Here is a 23042-nt window from a genome sequence, read left to right on the forward strand (position 1 = left end):
CCACGAACTGCACCTTGAAGTTAAACCTGGAGAAAAACAAAGCCCAGCGGATTTGACGCTGGTTTAACTTCTTTGCTGTTTGCAAGTGCTCTAAGTTCTTGTGATCAGATCTGACCACGATCTGGTGCCGTGCCCCTTCAAGCCAGTGCCGCCACACCTCAAACGCCACCTTAATCGCCAACAACTCCTTCTCCCATATGGTATAGTTCTGCTCGAAGGGTGTTAGTTGCCGCGAGTAAAATCCACAGGGACGCAAGGTCCCTGAGGAATCCTTCTGAGACAATACAGCCCCCAACGCGTAGCTAGAAGCGTCCGCTTCTACCACGAACGGTCTGTCAACATCAGGATGGGTTAGTATGTTGTCCGATTGAAAACTAGACTTTAGTTGTAGAAACGCCTCGTGAGCTTCCCGCCCCCACACAAATGGCTGTTTCTTGCGCAGAAGCTGCGTCAAAGGTACCGTGAGCTTTGCAAAATTCGGAATAAACTCCCGGTAGTAATTAGCGAAACCCAAGAACCTTTGTACATCCTTCTTAGTCTTCAGCTCCTGCCATGAGTTGACGGCGTCAACCTTATGTGGGTCCATTTTAAGTTCCCTACCTGACACTACATGACCTAGGAACTCCACTTCAGGCACATGAAAGACGCACTTGGAAGCCTTGGCGAAAAGCCCATTAGCCCGCAGTCGGTGCAGAACCTGCTTGACATGTTGACGATGTTCTTTCTCGTCCTTAGAAAAAATCAAGATATCATCCAAATAAATCACTAAAAATTGGTCAATTAGGTCCCTGAACACATCGTTCATGAACCTCTGGAATACCGCAGGAGCATTACAAAGCCCAAAAGGCATGACTCGGAACTCGTGGCATCCGAAACACGTGTTAAATGCCGTCTTCCATTCATCCCCTTCCCGTATACGGATTAAGTTATAGGCCCCCCGCAGGTCAAGCTTGGTAAAGACCTTAGCCCCTTGCACCCTTGATAACAGTTCCGAGATTAAAGGCAGCGGGTACCTATCCCGAATGGTGTATTTGTTTAGGATCCGATAATCGCAGACCAACCTAAGTTCCCCAGTCTTTTTGGCTACAAAGAATACCGGTGCCGCAGTTGGAGAACTAGATGGGCGAATAAACCCCTTGGCTAAATTTTCATCTAGAAACTCCCGCAAAGCTTGCCTTTCCGGTACAGTCAAGGCATACAGCCTCCCTGCTGGCAGTTTCGCACCTTCTGCCAACTTGATGGCGCAATCATATGGCCTGTGCGGTGGTAATTTGTCCGCTTCTCTTTTACAAAATACATCAGAGAACTCCCCATACTCAGCAGGCACTCCCTCCATATCAGAATGAGTAACATTTAGAGTGCAACAATCCTGCCTCTTTAAGATCACTTTACGTGTTGCCCAATCTACTTGTGGGTTTACTACAGCTAGCCAATCCATCCCCAGGATCACGTCATATCTAGGCAAGCTCGTAATATCCCACACAAACGTTCCCGTTACTCCCTGCACCTCCCACGTTACTGCTGAGGTTTCATGGTTAACCACCCCAGTCTCCAGCAGTCTCCCATCTGCTCCTTCCACCCACACGTCGCATGCCTTGCGCACTCTAGGAATGCCATGCTTCTTAGCAAACTCAATATCTACATAGGAGACCGTAGCCCCTGAGTCCAGCAGTGCCAAAGTAGAAACAAGTTCCCTTCCCCCAACAGATAATGTAATGGGTACGAAAACATGCTTCCTCCCCTCAGTTGACTGCTTGAGGAGCCCTAGTGCGTTGGACTCACGTCGCACTAGGGCTGGCCTTTTCCCGAAAGCTGGGAAGGTTTCACATTACAATTTTTGGCAAAATGCCCAGCATTCCCACAGTACAAACACAAGCCCAGCTGCCTCCTACGGCTCTTTTCCTCTGTAGACAGCTTTTTAAAGACCCCAAGCTCCATGGGCTCTTCCCCCATCACCACAGGTGCCCTGGTTACATGCATGGGTGGCGCACACATTGCTTTTGAGTGTTTACGAGCCTCGAACCTTGCGTCTAAACGCAGCACCTTAGCTACTAAGGCGTCCCAGCTTTCAGCCGGCTCCAAGCGTGCTAATTCATCCTGGAGCATATCACTTAACCCGGCAGTAAATAAAAGCATGAATGCATTTTCCCCCCAATCCAGCTGGTGGCGATACAGGTTAAACTTATTTAAGTAATCCAAAACAGTCCCCTTTCCCTGTTTCAACCGATACAGAGCCCACCCAGCGTTCTCCGTGCGGAGAGGATCCCCAAAAGTATCAGTTAACAACTTTTTGAAATTATTCAAATTGTCCTTGACTGGGTCATTTCCCAAAATTAAATTAGTGGCCCATTGTCCTGCGGGACCGGTCAACAAACTCAAAATAAAGGCCACCTTGCTAGTGTCTGTAGGAAAAGCATGAGCACTGAGCTGAGAAAAATAAAGCTCCACTTGTGCCAAAAAGGTTGGCAACTTGCACCTGGTTCCGTCAAAGCGTTCAGGAGTCAAAACATGTCCTTTCACAGCCTGAGCTGTTTGGCTAACGGTAAAAGCCGTTTGCAATTGGTCTACTTTGGCCCTTAACTCATCCATCGTCTTCCTGACGGGTTTATTGCTGCAATAAACTTTTTATGGGCGTTGGGCAATCTGTCAAGGACAGAACGCCACAAGATTCAAAGTAACAGAGTTTATTAGATTACAGAACTCAAAAATGCCCGTAAAACACAAGGGCCAGGCAGTTTTTGCCTTTAGGAGCAAAAAGGGGCAAAAGTAAATGTTCAAAAGATAAACCGGATTAAACCGGAGTTTAATCCGGGTAAAAACAAACTGCTTGCTTCAGCCTGGGTATAAACGAAACGAAAGCCAAGGAACAAAAGATACAAAGAATGCAACTAATTGGCAGCAGATTCCTCTCTGCTGCCAACACTGTGCTTAGAGTAACTTGCGTCGCTCCCCCACACACACAGCAGACAGGATCTCCGACACGAGTAAATCAGCCAAGGATTGTAGCAGTTGAGTAGACCAGTTCCGTTCCGTAGATCAAAGCCAGAAGCAGACGTTTGTAGTTTTTCCAAGTCCAAGAAGGGGGGGAAGACAAGCCGTGGTCAGTTCAGTCCGAGTTCTCAAAGCAGGAGATGGCGTCCGTCAAGAAGACGACGGAAGGTCAAGCTAATAAGAGTAAGCACAGGTTTGCACAAACAAATGCCCACACAATCCCTCCCGCCGTCTGACCCTGGATTCCAATCAACTTACGTCACAGCACAGGAAAGCACACAAGTCTTCAGGGAAGCGTCCCACACACACACGGATCCCAAGCGTTTGCCCAGATTACCTTGCCCAACGCAATTTGCAATTGCTCCCAAGCCCCATTTTATGCCAGTTACAAATCTTCATCACTGTCAGCTGTCCTCCTTAACCCGGGCGTTTCCTCATCACTTTCCTCGTCAGAGCTGGAACACCTCTGACTACGCCCAACAGCATCTCCAGCTGTGGATCCCGTCCCATCCCTCCAGCTAAACCATGGGTCTAATCCTGAAGGTCCCCATTCATCTTCTGTCCCATCATGGCCAGTGGCACCCACTTCCTCCCTTACCCGAGTCCAATCCATCTCATCCTCCTCTGAGCTAACCAGCCCCTCCTCCATTCTCTCCGTAAACCCTTCGAAAGACTCCTCGTCAGATGGTGCTGCAAATATGTCTCGCAGTCTTTTTCTCTCTCGCTCCTCGAGAGTATCTGACTCTCGAGGAGTCTTACGCCCACGTCTGTCAGTAACAGAGCCATGAGGCTCAATCATAACAACATCTCTTGAAGAACCTTTTTGGGAAAACGATAATGCAGACTGCCATTTTAAAATGTGCCTACCATTGGATCCACCTTCCCTTTAGCTCAGTTTTGTACCAAAGGTAATTCTTCAAAATGGTAGAAAATTGTGCTGAATTAATTAGCTATTGACACACTGCTTCATGTTGAATGTTAGAAATTACTTATTTAATAAATAATAGTTGAAGAGATTGCAGGAAACTCAAATTACAAATAGGATTTAATAGTCATGTGAAATCATTGTTTATGGAATTTCTATGGATTCAGCAAATTTAGTATCTAAAATTAGATTTAAGCCAAAAATATCAGACAGTTATCCATAAGGTTAAATTATTGAGCATATTGTGTTGTTCTAATATGGCTTTCATCTTAAATAAAAACATTATTTTCTATTTTGTTTAAATTGGAGATTGAATTTCTAATCTTTATGCGAATCAGCATTTAATGTGTAAAGGATTCACGTGAAAGTCACTTTTGTTTTACAGAAAGACAGCTTTGATATTGGGCTGCATAAAGATATGAGGAAGAGCTCCTCCCCTTCTTTGAGTAACTGCAACTCTGTTCTCACTAACAAAATATTTGGAATTCCACTTGAAGAACTGCAGCAAGAAGGACAGCCAGGCAGTGAAGTTCCATTCATAGTCCGCCATATTGTGGATTATATTGAGGAACATGGTAGGTGTTTCTCCTGTTTAGAATTATAAAAATAATATGAAAATACAAGTTTTTCACTTAAAAACCAATCTTAGGTTTCTTTCATCTTGTTCTGTTAAAGCATCTCACCTTCTTGTATAGCTAAGTTTGATCATACAAAAACATTCTCAGATTTTTTAAAAAGTATTTTCATTATTAGTGTTTAACTCTTGAGACATAAGTTATGTAAGAATGGTAAAAAGAATAAAGCAATTAAAAATAATAATAGGCATCCATCTGACCTCAAGCCCCAAGTGATAAAGGTTTTTCTGTCTGATGTCCAAGTTATGAAACATTGCCTGCCTGTCTATAAGAAAATTGCTGATTGTGTTGTTAGCCTTGTGTTTTGGATTGATGATTTAATATTTATTTATTTACAGTATTTATATTCCACCCTTCTCACCCTAAGGGGACTCAGGGTGGATCACAATGCACATATACATGGCAAACATTCAATGGATTCATCAAATCCATTATTAGACATACTACACATACAGACAGTAGAGGTAATTTAACATTTTCCAATTTCCAGCTTTATTAGGTTATGCTCAATTCTGGCCACAGGGGGAACTGCCGCTTCATCCACTGTGACACCAAGTCCTTTTGATCATAGTACTTCCTCCTTGTTCTTTGCTCGCCGGCAGTTTTATAGTGTCATAAATTAAGTTACTGTATATACGCGAGTATAAGCCGACCCGAATATAAGCCGAGGCACCTAATTTTACCACGAAGAAAATGGGAAAACTAATTGACTCGAATGTAAGCCGAGGGTGGAAAATGAAGCAGCTACTGGTAAATTTCCAAAATAAATATAGATATAAATTTACATTAATTGAGGTATCAGTAGGCTAAATGATTTCGAATATTTACCATATTTCAAAGAAAAACAGTAAACTAGCTCTGTAAGTGGAAAAGGACGGTCAACAAAAACAATATGGTATCCACGACAACTTAATAATAATGATGATGATGATAATAATAATAATAATAGTAATATATATATTTGTACCTGCCCTATCTCCCCATAGGGACTCAGGGCGGCCTCCAACATAGTAACAGGCAAACATTCAATGCCTATATAAACAAAAAAAACACTAAAATTTCAAACAAAAGACAATACTAAACATTGAACAATAAATTAAACAGTTGCATTAAATAATTATCATTAAAAGCAATTAAAAAACCAGCCGAGGTAAAGTATCATATCAGTTCCCTTTTGTCTTCTTTCAGGCTTCTTCTATTGACGCAGCCTGGAATGGCATTGGCCTTTTCAGCTGCAGCATCACACTGTTTGTTCGTGTTTGACTAAAACTCCATTAATAGAATACTAGACTTGGAAGGGACTTCGAAAAACCATCTAGTCCAACACCCTTGATTCTGCTTTAATGCAGAGAAAGCATAATCAAAACAACCTGGACAAATGGTCATCCAGCCCTAATAATAATAATAATAATAATAATAATAATAATAATAATAATAATAATAATAATAGATATGGAAGAGACAGCATGGGCCATCTAGTCCAACCCCCTTCTGCATTCATGCAGTAAAAGCACAATCAAAGCATCTCCAACAGATGGCCATCCAGCATTAATAATAATAATAATAATAATAATAATAATAATAATAATAATAGAGTTGGAAGGGACCTCTAAAGAGCATCTAGTCCAAGGACCTTCTGCCTTTCTGCAGCAAAAACACAATCAAGCACTTCTGGCAGATGGCCATCCAGCCTGAATAATAACACTAAGAATTAAAGTTAGAAGAGACCCTTTGGGACATCTAGTCCAACCTCCTTCTGCCTTTGTGTAGCAAAAACACAATCAAGCACTCCTGGCAGATGGCCACCCAGCCATAATAATAATAATAATAATAATAATAATAATAATAATAATAATAATAATAATAATAATAGGAAGGGATCCCTTGGTCCATCTAGTCCAACCCCCTTCTGCTTTTTTACAGCAAAAACCAATTGAAGCACTCCTGATAGATGGCCACCCAGCCTTAATAATACTAATACTTGTAAGGGACCCCTTGGGCCATCTAGTCCAACCCCCTTCTCCCTTGGGTGAGGGAGGAGGGGGAGAGGTGCACTCCTTTCCCTCCTCCCTTTCACTGCGCACACCTACCTAGGCAGCAGCTAAGACAGAGGGAGCCGCAGCAGTGAGGTTTGTCCCTGCCGCGCGAATGGGGCGAGCGAAGACCAAGGACAGGCAAGCACCTTTTCCTCCTTCCTCGCCCTGCGAGCACCATTCCTTTGTCTTGCGCATGCATGGGGCGAGGGAAGAGCCGGAACAGGCACACAAGGAGTGCGCAAACGGGATGAAAGAAGAGTAGGGGCAGGTGCTCATGGAGCATGCGAACGAGGCGAGGGAAGAACAGAGACAGGCGCATGGAGTGCGCGAACGTGACGAGGGATGAGTAGGGGCTGGCGCGCACGGAGTGTGCGAACGAGGCAAGGGAGGAACAGGAACAGGCGCTCACAGAGCGCGCGAACGGGGCAAGGGAAGACCAGGGACAGGCAGGCGCCTTTCTCCTTCCTCGCCTCGTGCGTGCATTCCTCGACAGCAGCGGGGAAAAGGTGTGCGCAGGGTGAGGAAGGAGGAAACGGCACTCGCCTTTCTCTCCTCCCTTGCTCCGCGCGCGCTCGCCCGCCTTAGACGGAGAAGGGAGCCACGGTGGCAGGGTTTTTCCCTGCCACTGTGGCTTTCTCCTCCGCCAATGAGGAAGGTGTGCACGAGGTGAAGGAAGAGTCAAGACAGGCGTATGCGGGGAGAGAAGAGAAAAGTGTGTGCCTTTCTCAACGGTGGTGGCAGGGTTTGTCAGCAGCCTGTTCCCCTCTAGGCTTGGAGTTGGGAAAGACACGTGGGGTGCAAGGGAGGAAAGGTGAAGGTCCTGAAGGGAAGGTGTAGGGAAGGGGCTCTTTTTTCAGCCCCACGCCTTCCCACCAGGACCCTCACCCGAGTATAAGCCGAGGGGAGTTTTTTCAGCCTGAAAACAGGGCTGAAAAACTTGGCTTATACTCGAGTATATACGGTAAATTAACCTCCCCGCATTAAGTGGTCCCTAAATTCTCTACTCACAGCTGCAGCTGTTTTCAAACTGCTTAGGTGGACATAAGCTAAGCTATTAAACAGTCGGGAGCTGAATCCAATGTGGACTTCGAACTGATGACCTTTAGGTCAGCTGTGATCTATTGCTACTGGCTGTTAACCAGCTGCGCCACAGCCTGGCCCATGTAATTTATTTTCATTATTCTACTCCCTAATGTTTCTGAATGTGAATAATTAAATTCAGATAAAAACAAAAACAAATAAAATGTAAAATATATGGAGATAAATATGCATTATAAACATATATATATACACACACACACACACACTATGTATATGTGCAAGCAATAAGTTAAATCCTCTTCAACAGCAACCCAAGCTTTATCTGCTTGCAGAAGGAAAGGGGTCTAACCTAGCCATCATTGGCAAGGGGTTGTATAGCATAGAAGCAACCACTCCAAAGGCTGTCTCCTGCATTGCTTCTGAAGATGCCTTCAATGACAGAAGTATAAAATCTTAATGTGGGCATACTCGGGGAGAATGTGATCTTTCAAGTAGTCTGGTTCAAGGTAGCATAGAATTTTATTGGCCATAAGAGGCATTTTGAATTATACATATAAACAGTGAAGGTATTGCAATGAAGAAATTGTGTTCTCTCTGTGTCTGACAGTGGCCAGTCATTTATCTGGCTATAATATTTTAAACCAGTTGAATCTGCTGAACATTTGTTAATAACAGATTAGTGTCAGGTGCATTTCTGTAGTCCAAAGAGGATATATCTTTGGGCTTCATCACACTAGAGCAGGCATGGGCAAACTAAGACCTGCGGTTCGGATACAACCCCCTGGGTGCTTATGTTCAGCCCTCAAAATTTCTCCTGCCCTCTGGACATACAATGACCCACATTCTAATGCCAAAAGGGCAAGGGATGAAGGCATGTGGCGGCTGAGAGCCCTCTGCAGTGCTCTCAGTTGCCATGTGGCTTCCTTGGGCACTCCTCCCGGTGTCAGGTTGAGGCGGGGCTCCCTTCTGATGTCGGGAGAAGCCCCTGAGACAAGAGGCAAGCGGTGGGCTGCCTCACCTGCCATCTCTCTCCCCCTTCTCCTGGCATCGGGATGAGGCGAGTACCTGTTGTGATGTTGGGAGAAGCCCCTGGGACAAAGCCACCTCATTTGCAGTCTACCCCTATTTTCTCCTAGGATTAGAACGAGACGAGGCCCTGTCCTGATGCTGGCAGAAGGGAGGGGCAGGCGGGAGCTGAGGGATCTCCAAAGCCTCACCCTCTAACAGCATAAAGATGGGGCGAGCAGTCCCATCCTTATGCTGGGAGGAAAGCCTGAATGAGATCTGATGTGAATCCAGGGCAGTTTTAGGGCTGATTAATCTGAATTACAGGTGTGTTATTTTGGTGGTGTTGACAAGCCCTGAGAGTTCATTTGAATTTGGAAGCTGAGTTTTCAAAACATATATCATCCCCATCCACTACAGTCTGAATCCCTGTTTATTGATCTGCTTTTAGCACCCATTTTCATATACATGCACTCAAACGTGAAAGACTGCAATGGGATGCTTCATCAGTAAGGTGATATCATGTTACAGCCCTACAATTCAGGCCCCTTCTGCTAGAATGAACTGAGATTTACAGATAAAACCTGGGTATATCCTAGCCTCATCTTTCCAGTCCAGTTCAGTCTGGTATTCTTTACAGTCAAGTCCATACTGACCTGGCATTCAGCAACAATACTTTCAATCCAAGGCTATCTTAGTAGGAATCGGTATCAAATAACTGTTTTGCCCTTTCCTCTCAAAATACTGAATCTATGATGTTCCAGAAGTGTGCTATGAGCCAAGAATGGGCATAGTAGTTGTATGAGATGGAATGATAGTAAGTTGGTTTTGAAAAACAAATAATACAAATGCACATTTGTGTTTTGTCTTTGTCATAAGATCATACATAGTTAATTTTTTGACATAGAATTGGTTTACATTTAAATTCAAGGAGGTCTAGAGCAAGAAGGACTTTTTCAAGTGAATGGGAATGCAGAAACAGTGGAGTGGCTACGGCAAAGATATGATAATGGAGAAGATGTGGATCTGGTTAAAGAAGCAGATGTACCTTCAGCAATTAGCCTTCTTCGATTTTTTCTTCAAGCACTTCCAGAACCAGTTATCCCTGACACTCTACATATGCATTTGATACAACTTTCTCAAGGTATTGGAATGATGTTAATAGGGCTTCAGTAGCTTCAAGAGTAATTAAATATAAAAAAAATCACACGACTTAACTTTTCCTTCTGAAATATTTCACGTTTTTGATGATGAGTGGGAATCTTAATCTCATGTCCACCAATTTTAAAGATACACATGTTGGGGAATTCAGACCATCTTACCAATATTCATTTCTGTGTGCCTTGGGCCCATCAGATACATGTATGAATATTTTGTGTAAATGAATGACCATGCAGTTTGGGTCTCTGTAGTTATGGCCACATGTGGGCAACTTACGAGTCTAAATACAAGACCGTATATGGAGTTGTAGATCCTATTTTGCCATGGTGAAAATCCCCTATATACAAAATGAGCCTTGGTCATTTAGTTCAAATTTACAGAAGCTTGCAAAAACCTATTTATAGAATTAGACAATAGCAGTGTTACCTGAAGTACTTACGTCAAATATACTTTTTAGTGTCCCTCTTCAGTGTTTTATAGGAATTTGGTGGTATTAATAATCTAAGAACTTGTAATTTATTCCTTGTGAAAATCATCCTTCATTTCTTGTCTTGCCTACCTGTTCCAGTACTTGAGTAATGTGGGATTTCAAAGAAATGTGCAGTCATGTTTCTGCAAGTGTCCTCCAGTTTATTTTATGCTAAGTTCAGTCATTCTGCTGGTGGTAAATTAGTTTTAATGACTGACTGCATTCTTACTGAAATATTAAGTAAGAAGAGCTTTTTAAAAGAATTGATTGAGTCGTTATAGAGGCACATGTTCTTTAAATCTTCATATTGATTTCATTTTGGTACTATTGAAGTGAAGTTTGTCAAATGCTGAGTTAATCAACCCTCTTTTATCAAATTTTACAGATTATAATCAAGATGAATTTGGAAGAAAGTTGAGGTTCCTCTTGCAGCAACTTCCGCCTCTTAATTACAGTTTGTTAAAGTTTCTATGTAGATTCTTAGCTAATGTAGCATCACATCATGAAGAGATTTGGTCTGCAAGTTCTTTGGCTGCAGTTTTTGGTCCCGATGTCTTCCAGTAAGTTACATCCTGCACTTTGCTAGATTTTTTCCCATATCGTTAATAAATGTTGGTGTTTTGTGCATCTTTTCAGATTTGAGTTTTAAACTAAAAGTTTTTATGCTGATTTAAACACTTGCTTGGAGTTAATCAAATATTTGTGTTATTGTGAAAATGTGTGTACTAAAACAAAGTTATGCTTGTTTTTTTGCTGTAAAATTAATAAAAGTAAATGTTGTGTTTTATTGTTAGCAAGTAAGTGCTTCAATATTCTACTGAGTATAGTTCCTTATTTTTCATTAAATGCTCAGGTTTCAGTAAATCTACTCACCACATTAAACTGGTGGCTGTGTTGCTTCAAGGCAATGGATTTACAGTAGAGTCTCGCTCATCCAACATTCACTTATCCAACATTCTGGATTATCCAACGCAGTCTGCCTTTTAGTAGTCAGTGTTTTTGTAGTCAATGTTTTCAATACATTGCAATGTTTTGGTGCTAAATTCGTAAATACAGTAATTACTACATAATGTTACTGTGTATTGAACTGCTATTTCTGTTGATTTGTTGTAAAACATGTCTTGTTTTTTAATTTGTAAAATTATAACGTAATTCAATGTTTAATAGGCTTTTCCTTAAACCCTCCTTATTATCCAACATTTTTGCTTATCCAACGCTCTGCTGGCCCTAAATGAGACTCTACTGTACAGTACTGTACAGTAGAGTCTCACTTATCCAACATAAATGGGCCAGCAGAATGTTGGATAAGTGAAAATGTTGGATAATAAGGAGGGATTAAGGAAAAACCTATTAAATGTTATGATTTTACAAATTAAGCACCAAAAACATCATGTTTTACAACAGATCGACAGAAAAAGCAGTTCAATACACTGTAACATTATTTAGTAGTTACTGTATTTATGAATTTAGCACCAAAACCTCGCAATATATTCAAAGCATTGACTAAAAAAACATTGGCTACTAGCAAATTGACTACAAATAAAGATAGATTTGTATTAAATGAACTTACGGTAGCAACATTGTCGGAAATTAAATCCATAAAACGTTCAATCCTTGCTGCCTAGGGAAACAGCTGTGGATCGGGGCGAGAGGCAAACTGCCTTGGATAATCCAGAATGTTGGATAAGCGGTTGGATAAGTGAGACTCTACTGTACTTTGATTTTACGGTGGCTGTCCAAAGTGCTGAACATGGATAGTTCCTATAAAACACCCTTGCAAAACCCAGTGTACATTTCTCGCTTAGAAGCGGTCAAACTACTTCTACCCCTCAACACAGTGAAAGTTGTACTATATGAATAGTTATCTTTTCTTCCAAATTTTAAACTATAGAAATCAATGTGAATTGTTTGGGCATTTGCATTGGGATCTGCTTACTCTAAAGTTGAGAGGAAGTAATCTTTGGTAGATTTGTGACCAAGCTACTCAAAGAAACTTTGCTGTTAAGGGTTGAGCCAACAGATCCCCATCAGGAAAAGCAGCCAGGGTGAGCATTGGCTAGTGCTACCTGAAGATGTTTACAGTATCTCTAGAACTGCTTCCCAAGAATGTATATTTCCCAGGCCTTTCTTCAAAGACATTCCATGGGGAGTAGTGGTTCTAGTAAGTAGTAGGACCCAGTAGTGCATACTCTGCACTTGGGCTCTTTCTTAGCATTGCTGAAGGAGGCAGCAATTAACAGTTCTGGGTGACCTTGCTTACCAAGCCAAAAATGTAGCTGCTGCTCTAGAAGGTCACCCATTTTTGGGGAGCCAGGCAGAATTGGAAGCAGGACCCACAATTTTCAGTTTATGCACAGACAGTATGACCCTGAAGATTCTTCTATTATCCCTGGTAAATATTAATGACTTTTGTGAAATTCGTTTTCATAATTAGTAAGTAATTTTGACCCTTTTCCTTAGCATTTACACTGATGTGGAGGATCTGAAAGAGCAGGAATTAGTTAGTAGAATAATGTCGGGACTGCTAGAAAATTATGATGAACTCTTTGAAAATGAAGAGGAAGATTTCTCATCTAATGATTTAAGTTCCATAACTGAGCAGGTAAGAATTCAGTACACTTTCTCATCAATATAAGACTTTGCTATAAAGCATTTTTACCACATGCCGCTCCAGAATTACTGGTCTGGTTTACCAGTCCGACTTGCTTTGAGATTACTCTTAATCTTCACTGCTCTAAGTTATTTGGTATTTGTAGAGCAATTTAGAAGGAAATGTATGATTCTTTAGAACAGGACATGACTGTTGTTTTCTCCAAATCATAGCACAAATGCAATTCTGGGGGAAATCTGTGTTCTACTCTGTGTCTTACTTTCAAGTAGTACTTCACTCTGCCAAGAAAATACATGGTTTTAACTATAGGATGATATTATCAGAGTACTATCAGGGAATTATAATCACGTTTGCGTCATGGAGATTTGGAAACAAAGTCTTCTGAATTTTGCATTAATTTATCCTTTTTCCTGTTGTGCAGAAGGATATGACTCACTAATGTGTAGTTGTTAAGATGTAAAGATGTGGTATTTGAATTTAGAGACAAAACACTGTTTTTCACTTGAAGATTTGTTTGGCATTGGACCGTTCTTCCATCTATAACAGTGTTTCCTAGATTACCACTTCTTAGGCCAGAGGTGTCAAACTGGTGGCCCTCTAGATGTTTTGGCCTCCAACTACTAGAAGCCCTAGCCATCTTGTGCAGTGACCAGGAATTCTGGGAGCTGAAGTCCAAAACACCTGAATGGCCACCAGTTTGACACACTGTCTGAAGTGTGGGACCCATAATTATTTTTTTTCTAGTGTGCTACCGTATCTGTCCTCATTAGTTGCAGTTGTTCCTTTCTTCCCTGGAAGCTCACCAGGTGCTGACAGCTCATTATTCAAGGACCAGCACCAATCCCTACACCAGAGCTTTGAGTAGTGCTGAGCACGATGACGGTGTGCTCTGAAGTGACACTTCTTGCAGTGTGGATATTTTAAAAAACACAGACAAGTTCAGTCTGTTCTAGCCTTCTTCCCACACATGCCAGCAGAAATGCAGTTTAGCAAATCAATTTATGTGGTGCCCCAATCTAACTAGATACTTGAATTGTATTTAAAGAGACTTGAGGATGTTGCCCATTACAGTAATGATGTGGCAACAAGTAAATCTTAGAGGTGGTTTCACCCATAGTCTCTCCACTGAGAGAGCCAGTGCTCACTAGAAATCTTTCAGAAGCAGAATCTAACATCAAATAACGTTTAGCGAATGTGTCACTTTTGGTGACAAAGTTCCTGTTCTCACATAAGGCCTCTGGTACCTTTCAAATTGCTTCTATAGGTAGGACAGACCTCTGTCTCAGAACTGGAGGTACACTGAACCAGATGGCCACTTTCACAATCTACTTATGTGCCGGTTAAAAATTGAAAATTGCACATATTTTAAAATACAGTTTTTCCTGAGCTGTTTTGGAAAATGTCAGTTTAAGAAGTATCTGAGCTGACTGATAATCAGGTTTCTTTTTAGGATTGAAATTTAAGACACAGCGTACCCATAGCTTATTGCCTATAAAGATTTTGAAACTTTATTTTAACCCCCATATTTCAAAGTTATTTGAGTAAGTGTATTTATTTTTAAGATAAATGATCTGTTGGATGAAGATGATATAAAGCTTGAGCAGTCTGAAGAACTTCCAGAAGAAGAAGAAAACATGGAGGACCCTGAATATAGGCGAAACATGGAGTCTGAAGAAATGATGGAGAGTATCTTGGAGTCATGTAGTGTTTCCGCATCAACAAGGTATCAACAGAGTTGCTCATTGCAGTAGAGTCTCACTTATCCAAACTAGACGGGCCGGCAGAACCTTGGATAAGCGAATATCTTGGATAATAAGAAGGGATTAAGGAAAAGCCTATTAAACATCAAATTAGGTTATGATTTTACAAATTAAGCACCAAAAAATCATGTTATACAACAAATTTGACAGAAAAAGTAGTTCAATACGCAGTAATGTTACGTTGTAATTACTGTATTTACAAATTTAGCACCAAAATACAGTAGAGTCTCACTTATCCAACATAAACGGGCTAGCAGAACGTTGGATAAGCAAATATGTTGGAGATTAAGGAGAAGCCTATTAAATATCAAATTAGGTTATGATTTTACAAATTAAGCACCAAAACATCATGTTTTACAACAAATCTGGCAGAAAAAGTAGTTCAATACGCAGTAATGCTATGTAGCAAGTACTGTATTTACGAATTTTGCACCAAAATATCATGATATATTGAAAACATTGACTATAAAAATGCGTTGGATAATCCAAAATGTTGGATAAGTGAGTGCTGGATAAGTGAAACTCTACTGTATCACTATATATTGAAAACATTGACTACAAAAATACATTGGATAATCCAGAACCTTGGATAAACGAGTCTTGGATAAGTGAGACTCTATAAGGAGATACATTGTTTACACTTCGTTTCTGTTTTCATTTCTTGGTTCTGCTGCCTATCCTTTTGAAAATAGCTTTGCAGAATTTAGTTATTACATTATGTGTTTCACTTTCCCGCTGAGGAGCCAAATGGTGACAGTTTAGCTTTTTAATGCGCCATTGTGAGCTCATTCTGAGAGATAGTAATGTACTCAATGCCACGTACTTTTAACTTCAAATGATTTTATTACTGATAATTGACAGACCTGGATCATGACTTGAATTGTGCTTTTTAAATGAATGTTTAAATGGATGTTTTAATTAATGTTTTAACTTGTCTTAACAGTAACTATTTATTATGTTCTTTGGCATCTAATGATTGCTGATTGTGAGGCCGCCCTGAGCCCCACAATTTGGGGGGGGGGGGGGGGTTGAGAAGGACAGAATATAAATGTTAGAAATAAATACATAAATATTAATTAAGCTGTGAATCAAATGTAAGTTAAATCACATCCAAAACAAAAATGCTAGACTGTTTCTACAATCTCCTGGCTTTCTGGTAAGATAAAATAATTCCACTTCTTTTACTCCTGATCATTTAATTCATTGCCTTTAATACAGGGTGTTTCAAAATGATGGACCCAATATGTTATGTGTTGCACAAAATGCCGCACAAAAATTGCAAACAGTTTAATGAGTTACCAAGTTATCAAGTTTTACTAATTAGTAAAATTAAGTTTTCATGAGAACTCATTAAATTGGGTAGGGTGCATAGTATAGTGTTGGTTTTTTAAAGGGTGAATTATCACTCTTGGAGGTTTTCTGTAAATATAGTTCACTCCTTTTTTTTGTGAGATAAGAGGATCAGTCTGGAATGGCTGAAGGTGCATGCAGTCCTAGGGCTCTACTTTAGTCACTCCTGAATTAGAATTCAAGCAGTATGAAACACCTGTTCTGCTGTCTTTGAGAAACTGGGAAAAAGGTTCTGGACTTTTCCCAGAATTGCTAGTCCCATCAGTCTTAAAATGGCATTTCTGATACATTGGGGTGGGGGTGGGGGGGACAAAAACCATGCAAGAGCTTCTTAAGAGTAAGTGTCTGTGTCTCAGATCTTTACAACAGAATTCATAATCAGAAGCCATGTCAAACTGTTTTCGTAATTCTAGATTCTAATAAATCTTGGTTTACAGACACAATAGTCTGCCTGATTTGATGGTAGCAGTAGACAAGCTTGAATGTTTTTCCCTGTTCAACTGTAATCTGGTCATTATTTCTGATGTATCAGTTGTGTTTGCTAGGATAATTTAGAATGCCACTGTCTAAATAAAACTTTGCTGAGAACATGAGTTATAAGGAATTCAAGGGACATCAGTAACTCTCTTCTGCAGTGGGAGGACTCTCCTACACCTTTACAATCTTACTTTAAAATACTTAGGTTAATTATAGTCTGTTCTCTGAGACCAAACAGTGGTCAGTGAGAAATCTTTCATGAAATATAGAACAGTTCATAAAACAGAGAACAGTCAAAGAAAACAATGAAATATGTAATGTGTGAACTGCAGGAGAATGTTGCCACATGCTGTGATTTCTGTTATTATGGTGATAGTTTTGAGGCAATAGCTATTCAGTTAATATTCCAGAAAGTGAAATAGGAAACCTTGCATTACATTCTTTCTTATCCGCTCCATTTACCTAGCCTGACTTTAATTATACTTTAATTAGCAACTAACAGTCAGGTAACCAATTAGTACAAAATTAGCATTAGGAAAAATTGAGATGGTAATCTGTAAAAAAGATCTTTTGACTCTTTCTGGCATTTTCCATGTGGGTTACTTAAAAAGAGAGCAAAACTCTTTTTTTCAAAAATCCAACAACTTGGTTTTTAAACAAGTTTCTGAAATGTAATCAGTCAGCCAGCAAGATACTTCTCTAAATAAGGGATTTATTATTTGCACATTAACATCTATAGGACCTAATCACCTTCTAATGTATCATGATTTCAGAAAGAAGGAATAGCATAGCATCTATCATTCTTAATTTTAATCATTGGTCCTGATTATATACACTTCAAATGTTATGTAGATATGCTATTAATAATACCAGAATGAATCATATAGTTGCAACAAATGCCTTGACTTGAGCCAGAGCTGGAATGTTAATTTTTAAAGGAACTAATTACTTTACACATTACTGTAGTCTTCCAACAAGGACATTGGGAAGCCTGACTTGGCCACAGTGGTCCACTTAGGTTATAATTAAATGTTTTGTTCAGTTTGCTGTATTGCAATTTGAATGTTTCATTTTCCTATTCTTATATATGTAGAATAAACAGGGAAATACTTGAAGGCTAGGCTAAGCCCTTACTCAGTTGTTTCATGTATCATATCATTCTGCATATTATTTGAACTGAGGTGATTAAAATTAGGGAAATGGAAGTTAATCGCATTAGGAGCCCTTACAATCCAACATCTTGCACTGAGAAGAATAAAAAACATGAAAGCGAAAATGTTGATTGGATAGCTTATTGTCAGTAGTGACCTCATGTTGCAGTCTGTTTCTATGTAGACTGCAGGGCTTAGTGCAGCACTCCAGTGCCACCTCACAGGCAGCTATTGAACTCACGCAAGCAGGATGAATAGCCAGCAAAAGCTATCATACTGTATAGTTTTTCAAATGAAGTGCTTTTACACAAAATGCTCCTTTGGAATAGCAAAAATCATCAGAATGGCTTACAAAGTTCTACTGCACAGGTAAAACTGGCTTAAAGGACTGTTTGATAACATTGAAACAAACTTTTAACAAGCTAAGCAGAGATGTTTTTACATGTATTCATCACAAAATAAAGCACTATATTTATGTACTGATAGCTGTGTGTATAAATAAAGGTAGGTTCGCTTGTGAATGTATTTCTAATTGTTTATTTTTGATACTAAACATTATATTGCAAATGCATTAATATAATATAGCAATATGTTACAATATTTATGCTGTGTCATTCTGCCTTAGCATTTTTACTCAAATCATGCTGCCTTTCGAAATATAAATGTTCAAAGGGGAAATTATAAGATGCATTAAAATGTGTTACATTTTGCAGCTGTGGTATTTTTTTCAGAACCGACTTTATGGATAAAACAATTTATTTAATAACAGTGTTCCTTTGACTTTGAAGTAATGCTTTTAAAAATATTTTCCAATGCTGCATTGAAGGGTGCATGGGATAGGAAAACTGCAGGGTTTTCTGTCTTTATGCTGACTCGTTCATCCCAGTTGAGAACAGGAAGAATTAGCACTATCTCTAGTATGACTTGGGCATTTTCAAGTACAAAATGACACAATTAAAGAATGTTTTCATTATTATGTATGCTTGTATTTATGTGCAGCTTGGTAATGCCATTTTTTCTAAACAGATACATTCACTAAAAGTCTTTATCATTTTTCCTTTGTTCTCCTTCCACAGTTTCTTTCAGTTCAGTCCTATAGTATAAAAAGATGACAAATGTAAAATATTCAGTGTTGGTGTATGAAAAGAAATACACTACATGCTGATAAATGTAGTCTTAAACATACTTTTGCTGCTTTTAATCCTTCACTCATATTTTACTTGGTCATCTTGTTTTTTTAAACCCTCTCTGTTACTAATAAAAGACTTACTTTATTATGTAATTGCTTAATGGAAGAAAAATGGCAGTAAAGTGATTTATTTCCAACACATTTTTCATATGACATATAAGAGAAGTGAAGTATAACAACATATTCTCTAAATATCACTTATTCTGAAATTATCAGAATTATAATTATAATGGTAATATTAATATAACAAATTATAATTTGTATGAAATTCTAGGAATAATATACATATACCTTAAAGACTGATTTTTAAGTGCCATACAAGCTCTGAGTGTAGTATAGTTTGTCTTTCTTTTCCTGCAAAAATTCTAAAATTGAGCTAGAAGAGAAGTTATTGGAGAATTTTATGGGATACTTATTTTGCTGTATTCAATGAAGTAAGTATCTTCCTAGAATTATTTATATATTATATAATAAATGTTACATAATAGCTGTGTTCATATAAATATAATACAAAAAGCAGAACTGCTGTATAAATTTCCTAAACATTTTGCACTTGGAAGAAAAAAAAAGTCAATTGTATTGCAGCCAAAATAATTGCAGCACAAATTTACTGAGTTGATCATTATACTTTCATGTAGCTATTCCCTTCTATTGGTGATTTCCTTAGTGTGCTACTATTCACTTAGAGTGGGGCATGACTTTTATCTTCCCCTTTCTTGTCCTTTGCACTGAAGCTTTATGTTTGCCTCAATTCCATCTCCTGAAAGAAGCCTCCATTTCTTTTGCTGTGCCAGTGACCTAAAGCCTTGTGTTTGAATTCTTTTCATCTTTCCTTTGCTCTCTCTGTTCTTTGCCAAATCTTACATGTTTCGCTGTATAGTATTCTGTTTTCCCTGATACCAGATTTCCTGGTTCTTTTCCTCCTCCTCCTCTCCCTGTATGGCATGCCTGTCATATTTATTTACTGTAGGACACCTTTATTTGCATGTACTGTTACATTTATTTACAGAGCTGAATGTTACTCACGCTTTCCTGGAACTCCCTGTAAGCATTTTAATGATCCTTCTGGAAAGGTGCAGTGCAAAAGACGAGAAAAAAAATAGTCTTATATCCTAAAAAGCTTTGCTTCCATTAAACTAGAGTATATACTTTCATCCAAACTTCTTCAGGATGGTAATGAAAGCTGCTTTTTTTTTTCAAATCCATGCTTTTGCAAACGATAAGAACACATCCCCACTACCTCAGTACTGGTTCCTGTCAATGCTGAGGGGAGGGAGGAGAAACCACACACACCCTTATTTCCTTGCAAAGGAGGGAAAGGGCAGTTTTGTCAGTTTTTCTCTCAAGTAAATGGCAACAAGGTATAGATGGAGTTCTCTGCAAAGCTCACATTTGCAGGGAAAATATCACCTCTCTTTTATCAGTAGAGAGGGGAGAAAGAAGTGGTTTCTGTTCTGCAGAAAGGACTTCCCAGCCATTTGTCTCTAATGTTTTAGAAAAACCAATTGAAAAGGTTAAGAAATGGAAGGGCCTCTATTAGGCTCCTATAAAGGCAACTGTAAGGCACTTTTGTTGCTTTCTGTAAAAGACCAATTTGCAGAAGAGAAACTTTTTCAATTTCCTATGTAGAGTGCAGAGAGATCAGTTTTTTCTAGCCTTTTTGGCCCCAAATGAACACAGCAGTTGTAATGTGCTGCTTTACTTCTCAAAAGTCTAGCATGCCCTTTTCTACAGGATTGAGGAAAGGGAGAGGTTTATAGAGAATACCTTGTTATGAGTCTGTCTCGTGACCCAGATCTATTGATAATTGACGAGATTACTTTTCAAATGTAGTTTTTCAAGCTAGGAGATTCAGAATCTTTCCATTGTATTAGAAAAAGCTGAGCTTAAAAATCATGACCATTGACATTTTTGTTTGCATTCAAGATCTTTTCTGTAGTGTTCTTACAATTTCATGAAAAGTGTAGAAGGAAAGAGAAACTAAAAGGAGTGGAAGTTAAGGAATTAAGACCTTTATTCAACACATAATAATAACCTCTTTTGTTTATGTGTAAGGTAAGTTCTATTATGGGCACACCTCCTACACACATGCTTTGTAAACCGACTGCTAATTCTAATTTCTCACCAAACAGGCAGCTTAAGCCTTGCCTTTTCTCTTGGTATCTGTATTATGAAAGTTGCTCTCAGTATGACTGAATCTCTCCACTTTGAAAAGTACTTTTACAAAAGAGAAGGTCTATCTGTGGAGCAGTCTTGAGCATGTTATATAGACCCACTTTCTAATCAAAATATTATTATTATTATTATTATTATTATTGTTATTATTATATTTATTATTATACTTATATCCCGCCTTATCTTCCTAAAGGGGACTCAGATCTGTTATTCTCCCTGTATCAAAGTGTCTTGACATAAAAGCATAAGTATACAATTTAAAATATATAAATATACAAACATTAAACCAGAATTAAACACAAACAGCACTAAAATATTCAGTTAAAATCCATCAAAATATATTCAAAGTTAAAAACCACAGCATTCCCTCACTATTATCGTAAATAACTATGTGAACAGATTGCAAACGATCTCCATTTCTGAGTTAGCTTGCCCCATTCAGAATTAAGGATTTCATTTCTAATTTTAATAACATTTCTAAAAAAACTACAATACAATTTTGATTTAAGTTCCTATTCTTGTGTTTTTATGCATGTGGTCCCAGTACTTTCTGTACTGTCACTTATCAACTAATCTCACAAATGTACCTTTTTATGTAAGTGCATATAAGGATTTAGCTGAATATTCATTTTACCCAGGCTTCAGATTCTAATTCTAGTGGGGACTGATAGTGTTATAGCTTCTCCAGATTGTATTGCAGCTGCTCTAAACCTGATTTGCCCATGTAAATACATTCCAAGGAAATCATCCTAGCCTGTTGTCACAGCACTGTTATTCCAATTAACTGCCATTCTTCTAAATCCTCAGCTTTGCAGTTTAGAGAGGGACATCTAGGACGTTCAGCCAGATTGAGCCTTGCTAAACTATAAACTCCAGAATTCCATGGGAAGTAGCCATGGCAGCTAAAGTAGAATAATACCACTATAACAGAAAACTTTTAGTATATAAGTTACCATATTAGTAAATCCAACCATCTATTCCACTGACTGTCGTGAACTAGTATTCAAATACTGTTCAAAATTATAACACCTCCCTTTCTTATTTACCCATTATTCCAATCCGGGTGGCTAAAGAGGAAGATAAGCCAACTGTCTAAGAAAGCAATAGATTGGAGCTTTGCTCTCAGCACCCTGCCTTACTAGATCTTCAAACTTCTTTTATTGTGAGTTTTGTGAGAACAATCTTCTCACAGATCAAGGAACAAGGTGTGCAGATATATGAGGCGGATGTCCTCAGTGTTAACAATAGTAGGCAACAGGCAGCAATTTGGTTTTATGACTAAATTGTGTTGTACCAACATTAGTTTTACTGTATTGCACAGATCTCAAAAACCAGTTCTCTCCTTAGGAAGCCTCCACATCAGAGAATAGGGTCTTCACTACACAAGTTGATAACGAAGAAATTTGAAAAGGCAAAGTACAATCAAGTCACCTGGGTTTAGGTCAGTCGTGTTACTTGGGCCACATATATTTTGAAGCACCAAAATTCTTCTTTATCTGTATGTTTTTCATCTTGACAGTATTTAGTATCTAACTGACAATTTTTTTTCCAGGGGATCACATCCTACAGTATTAAAAGTACTTTATTATCTCAAAGCCAATACGTTTTGGCATGTTACCAAAGAGCATTTTTTAAAATGGAGCCTTTGATTACCTAGTCTTTATCCTTTTGGAGCCATATTGCACCAGCTATTTGATGGAATTATTCAGGAAATCGAATTAAAGTATGCACTATAATTCCGTATGCCTATATCATTATCTTACACTGCTCCCCTGTTGTCTTTCTACTGCAAGAGTTTTCTGTTTATATACAATAAGGAATAGGGGGATATCTTGTTCTATTTATTTATGTCAAGATATAGGGAACTCCCAATATCTTCAACAGAAATGAGAATCATATGGACATTCAGGTATCATGCCTCTAGCATTCTTCCCAATTGACTGTACTGGCTGAGACTTGCATTTCGGCAACACTTGTACTGCAAGACGTTGGAGGATTGATTATATTCAAAAGACTGAAGTACAAATTATTATTATTACCCCATTTTTTCTCTCCACAAAGAGACT

At 39.0% G+C, this 23042-nt stretch overlaps 1 protein-coding gene and 1 long non-coding RNA gene across 7 annotated transcripts in view; one reads left to right on the forward strand and one right to left on the reverse strand.

Moving 5' to 3' along the window:
* fam13b (family with sequence similarity 13 member B) overlaps positions 1-23042 on the forward strand; it is a 117480-nt gene that overhangs the window by 34759 nt on the left and 59679 nt on the right. For all 6 annotated transcript variants that reach the window (XM_062970316.1, XM_062970314.1, XM_062970317.1 and 3 more), the window contains exons 3-7: positions 4302-4491; positions 9565-9777; positions 10649-10823; positions 12724-12865; positions 14437-14597. In XM_062970316.1, coding sequence (XP_062826386.1) covers positions 4335-4491; positions 9565-9777; positions 10649-10823; positions 12724-12865; positions 14437-14597 — 848 coding nt within the window. In that variant the 5' untranslated portion in view covers positions 4302-4334. The remainder of the gene's footprint in view (positions 1-4301; positions 4492-9564; positions 9778-10648; positions 10824-12723; positions 12866-14436; positions 14598-23042) is intronic.
* Positions 1-23042, reverse strand: part of LOC134296155 (uncharacterized) — a 69428-nt gene that overhangs the window by 31241 nt on the left and 15145 nt on the right. The window lies entirely within an intron of this gene.

This window comes from Anolis carolinensis, chromosome 2 (assembly GCF_035594765.1).
Source record: "Anolis carolinensis isolate JA03-04 chromosome 2, rAnoCar3.1.pri, whole genome shotgun sequence".
In the NCBI taxonomy this organism is placed as follows: Eukaryota; Metazoa; Chordata; class Lepidosauria; order Squamata; family Dactyloidae; genus Anolis; species Anolis carolinensis.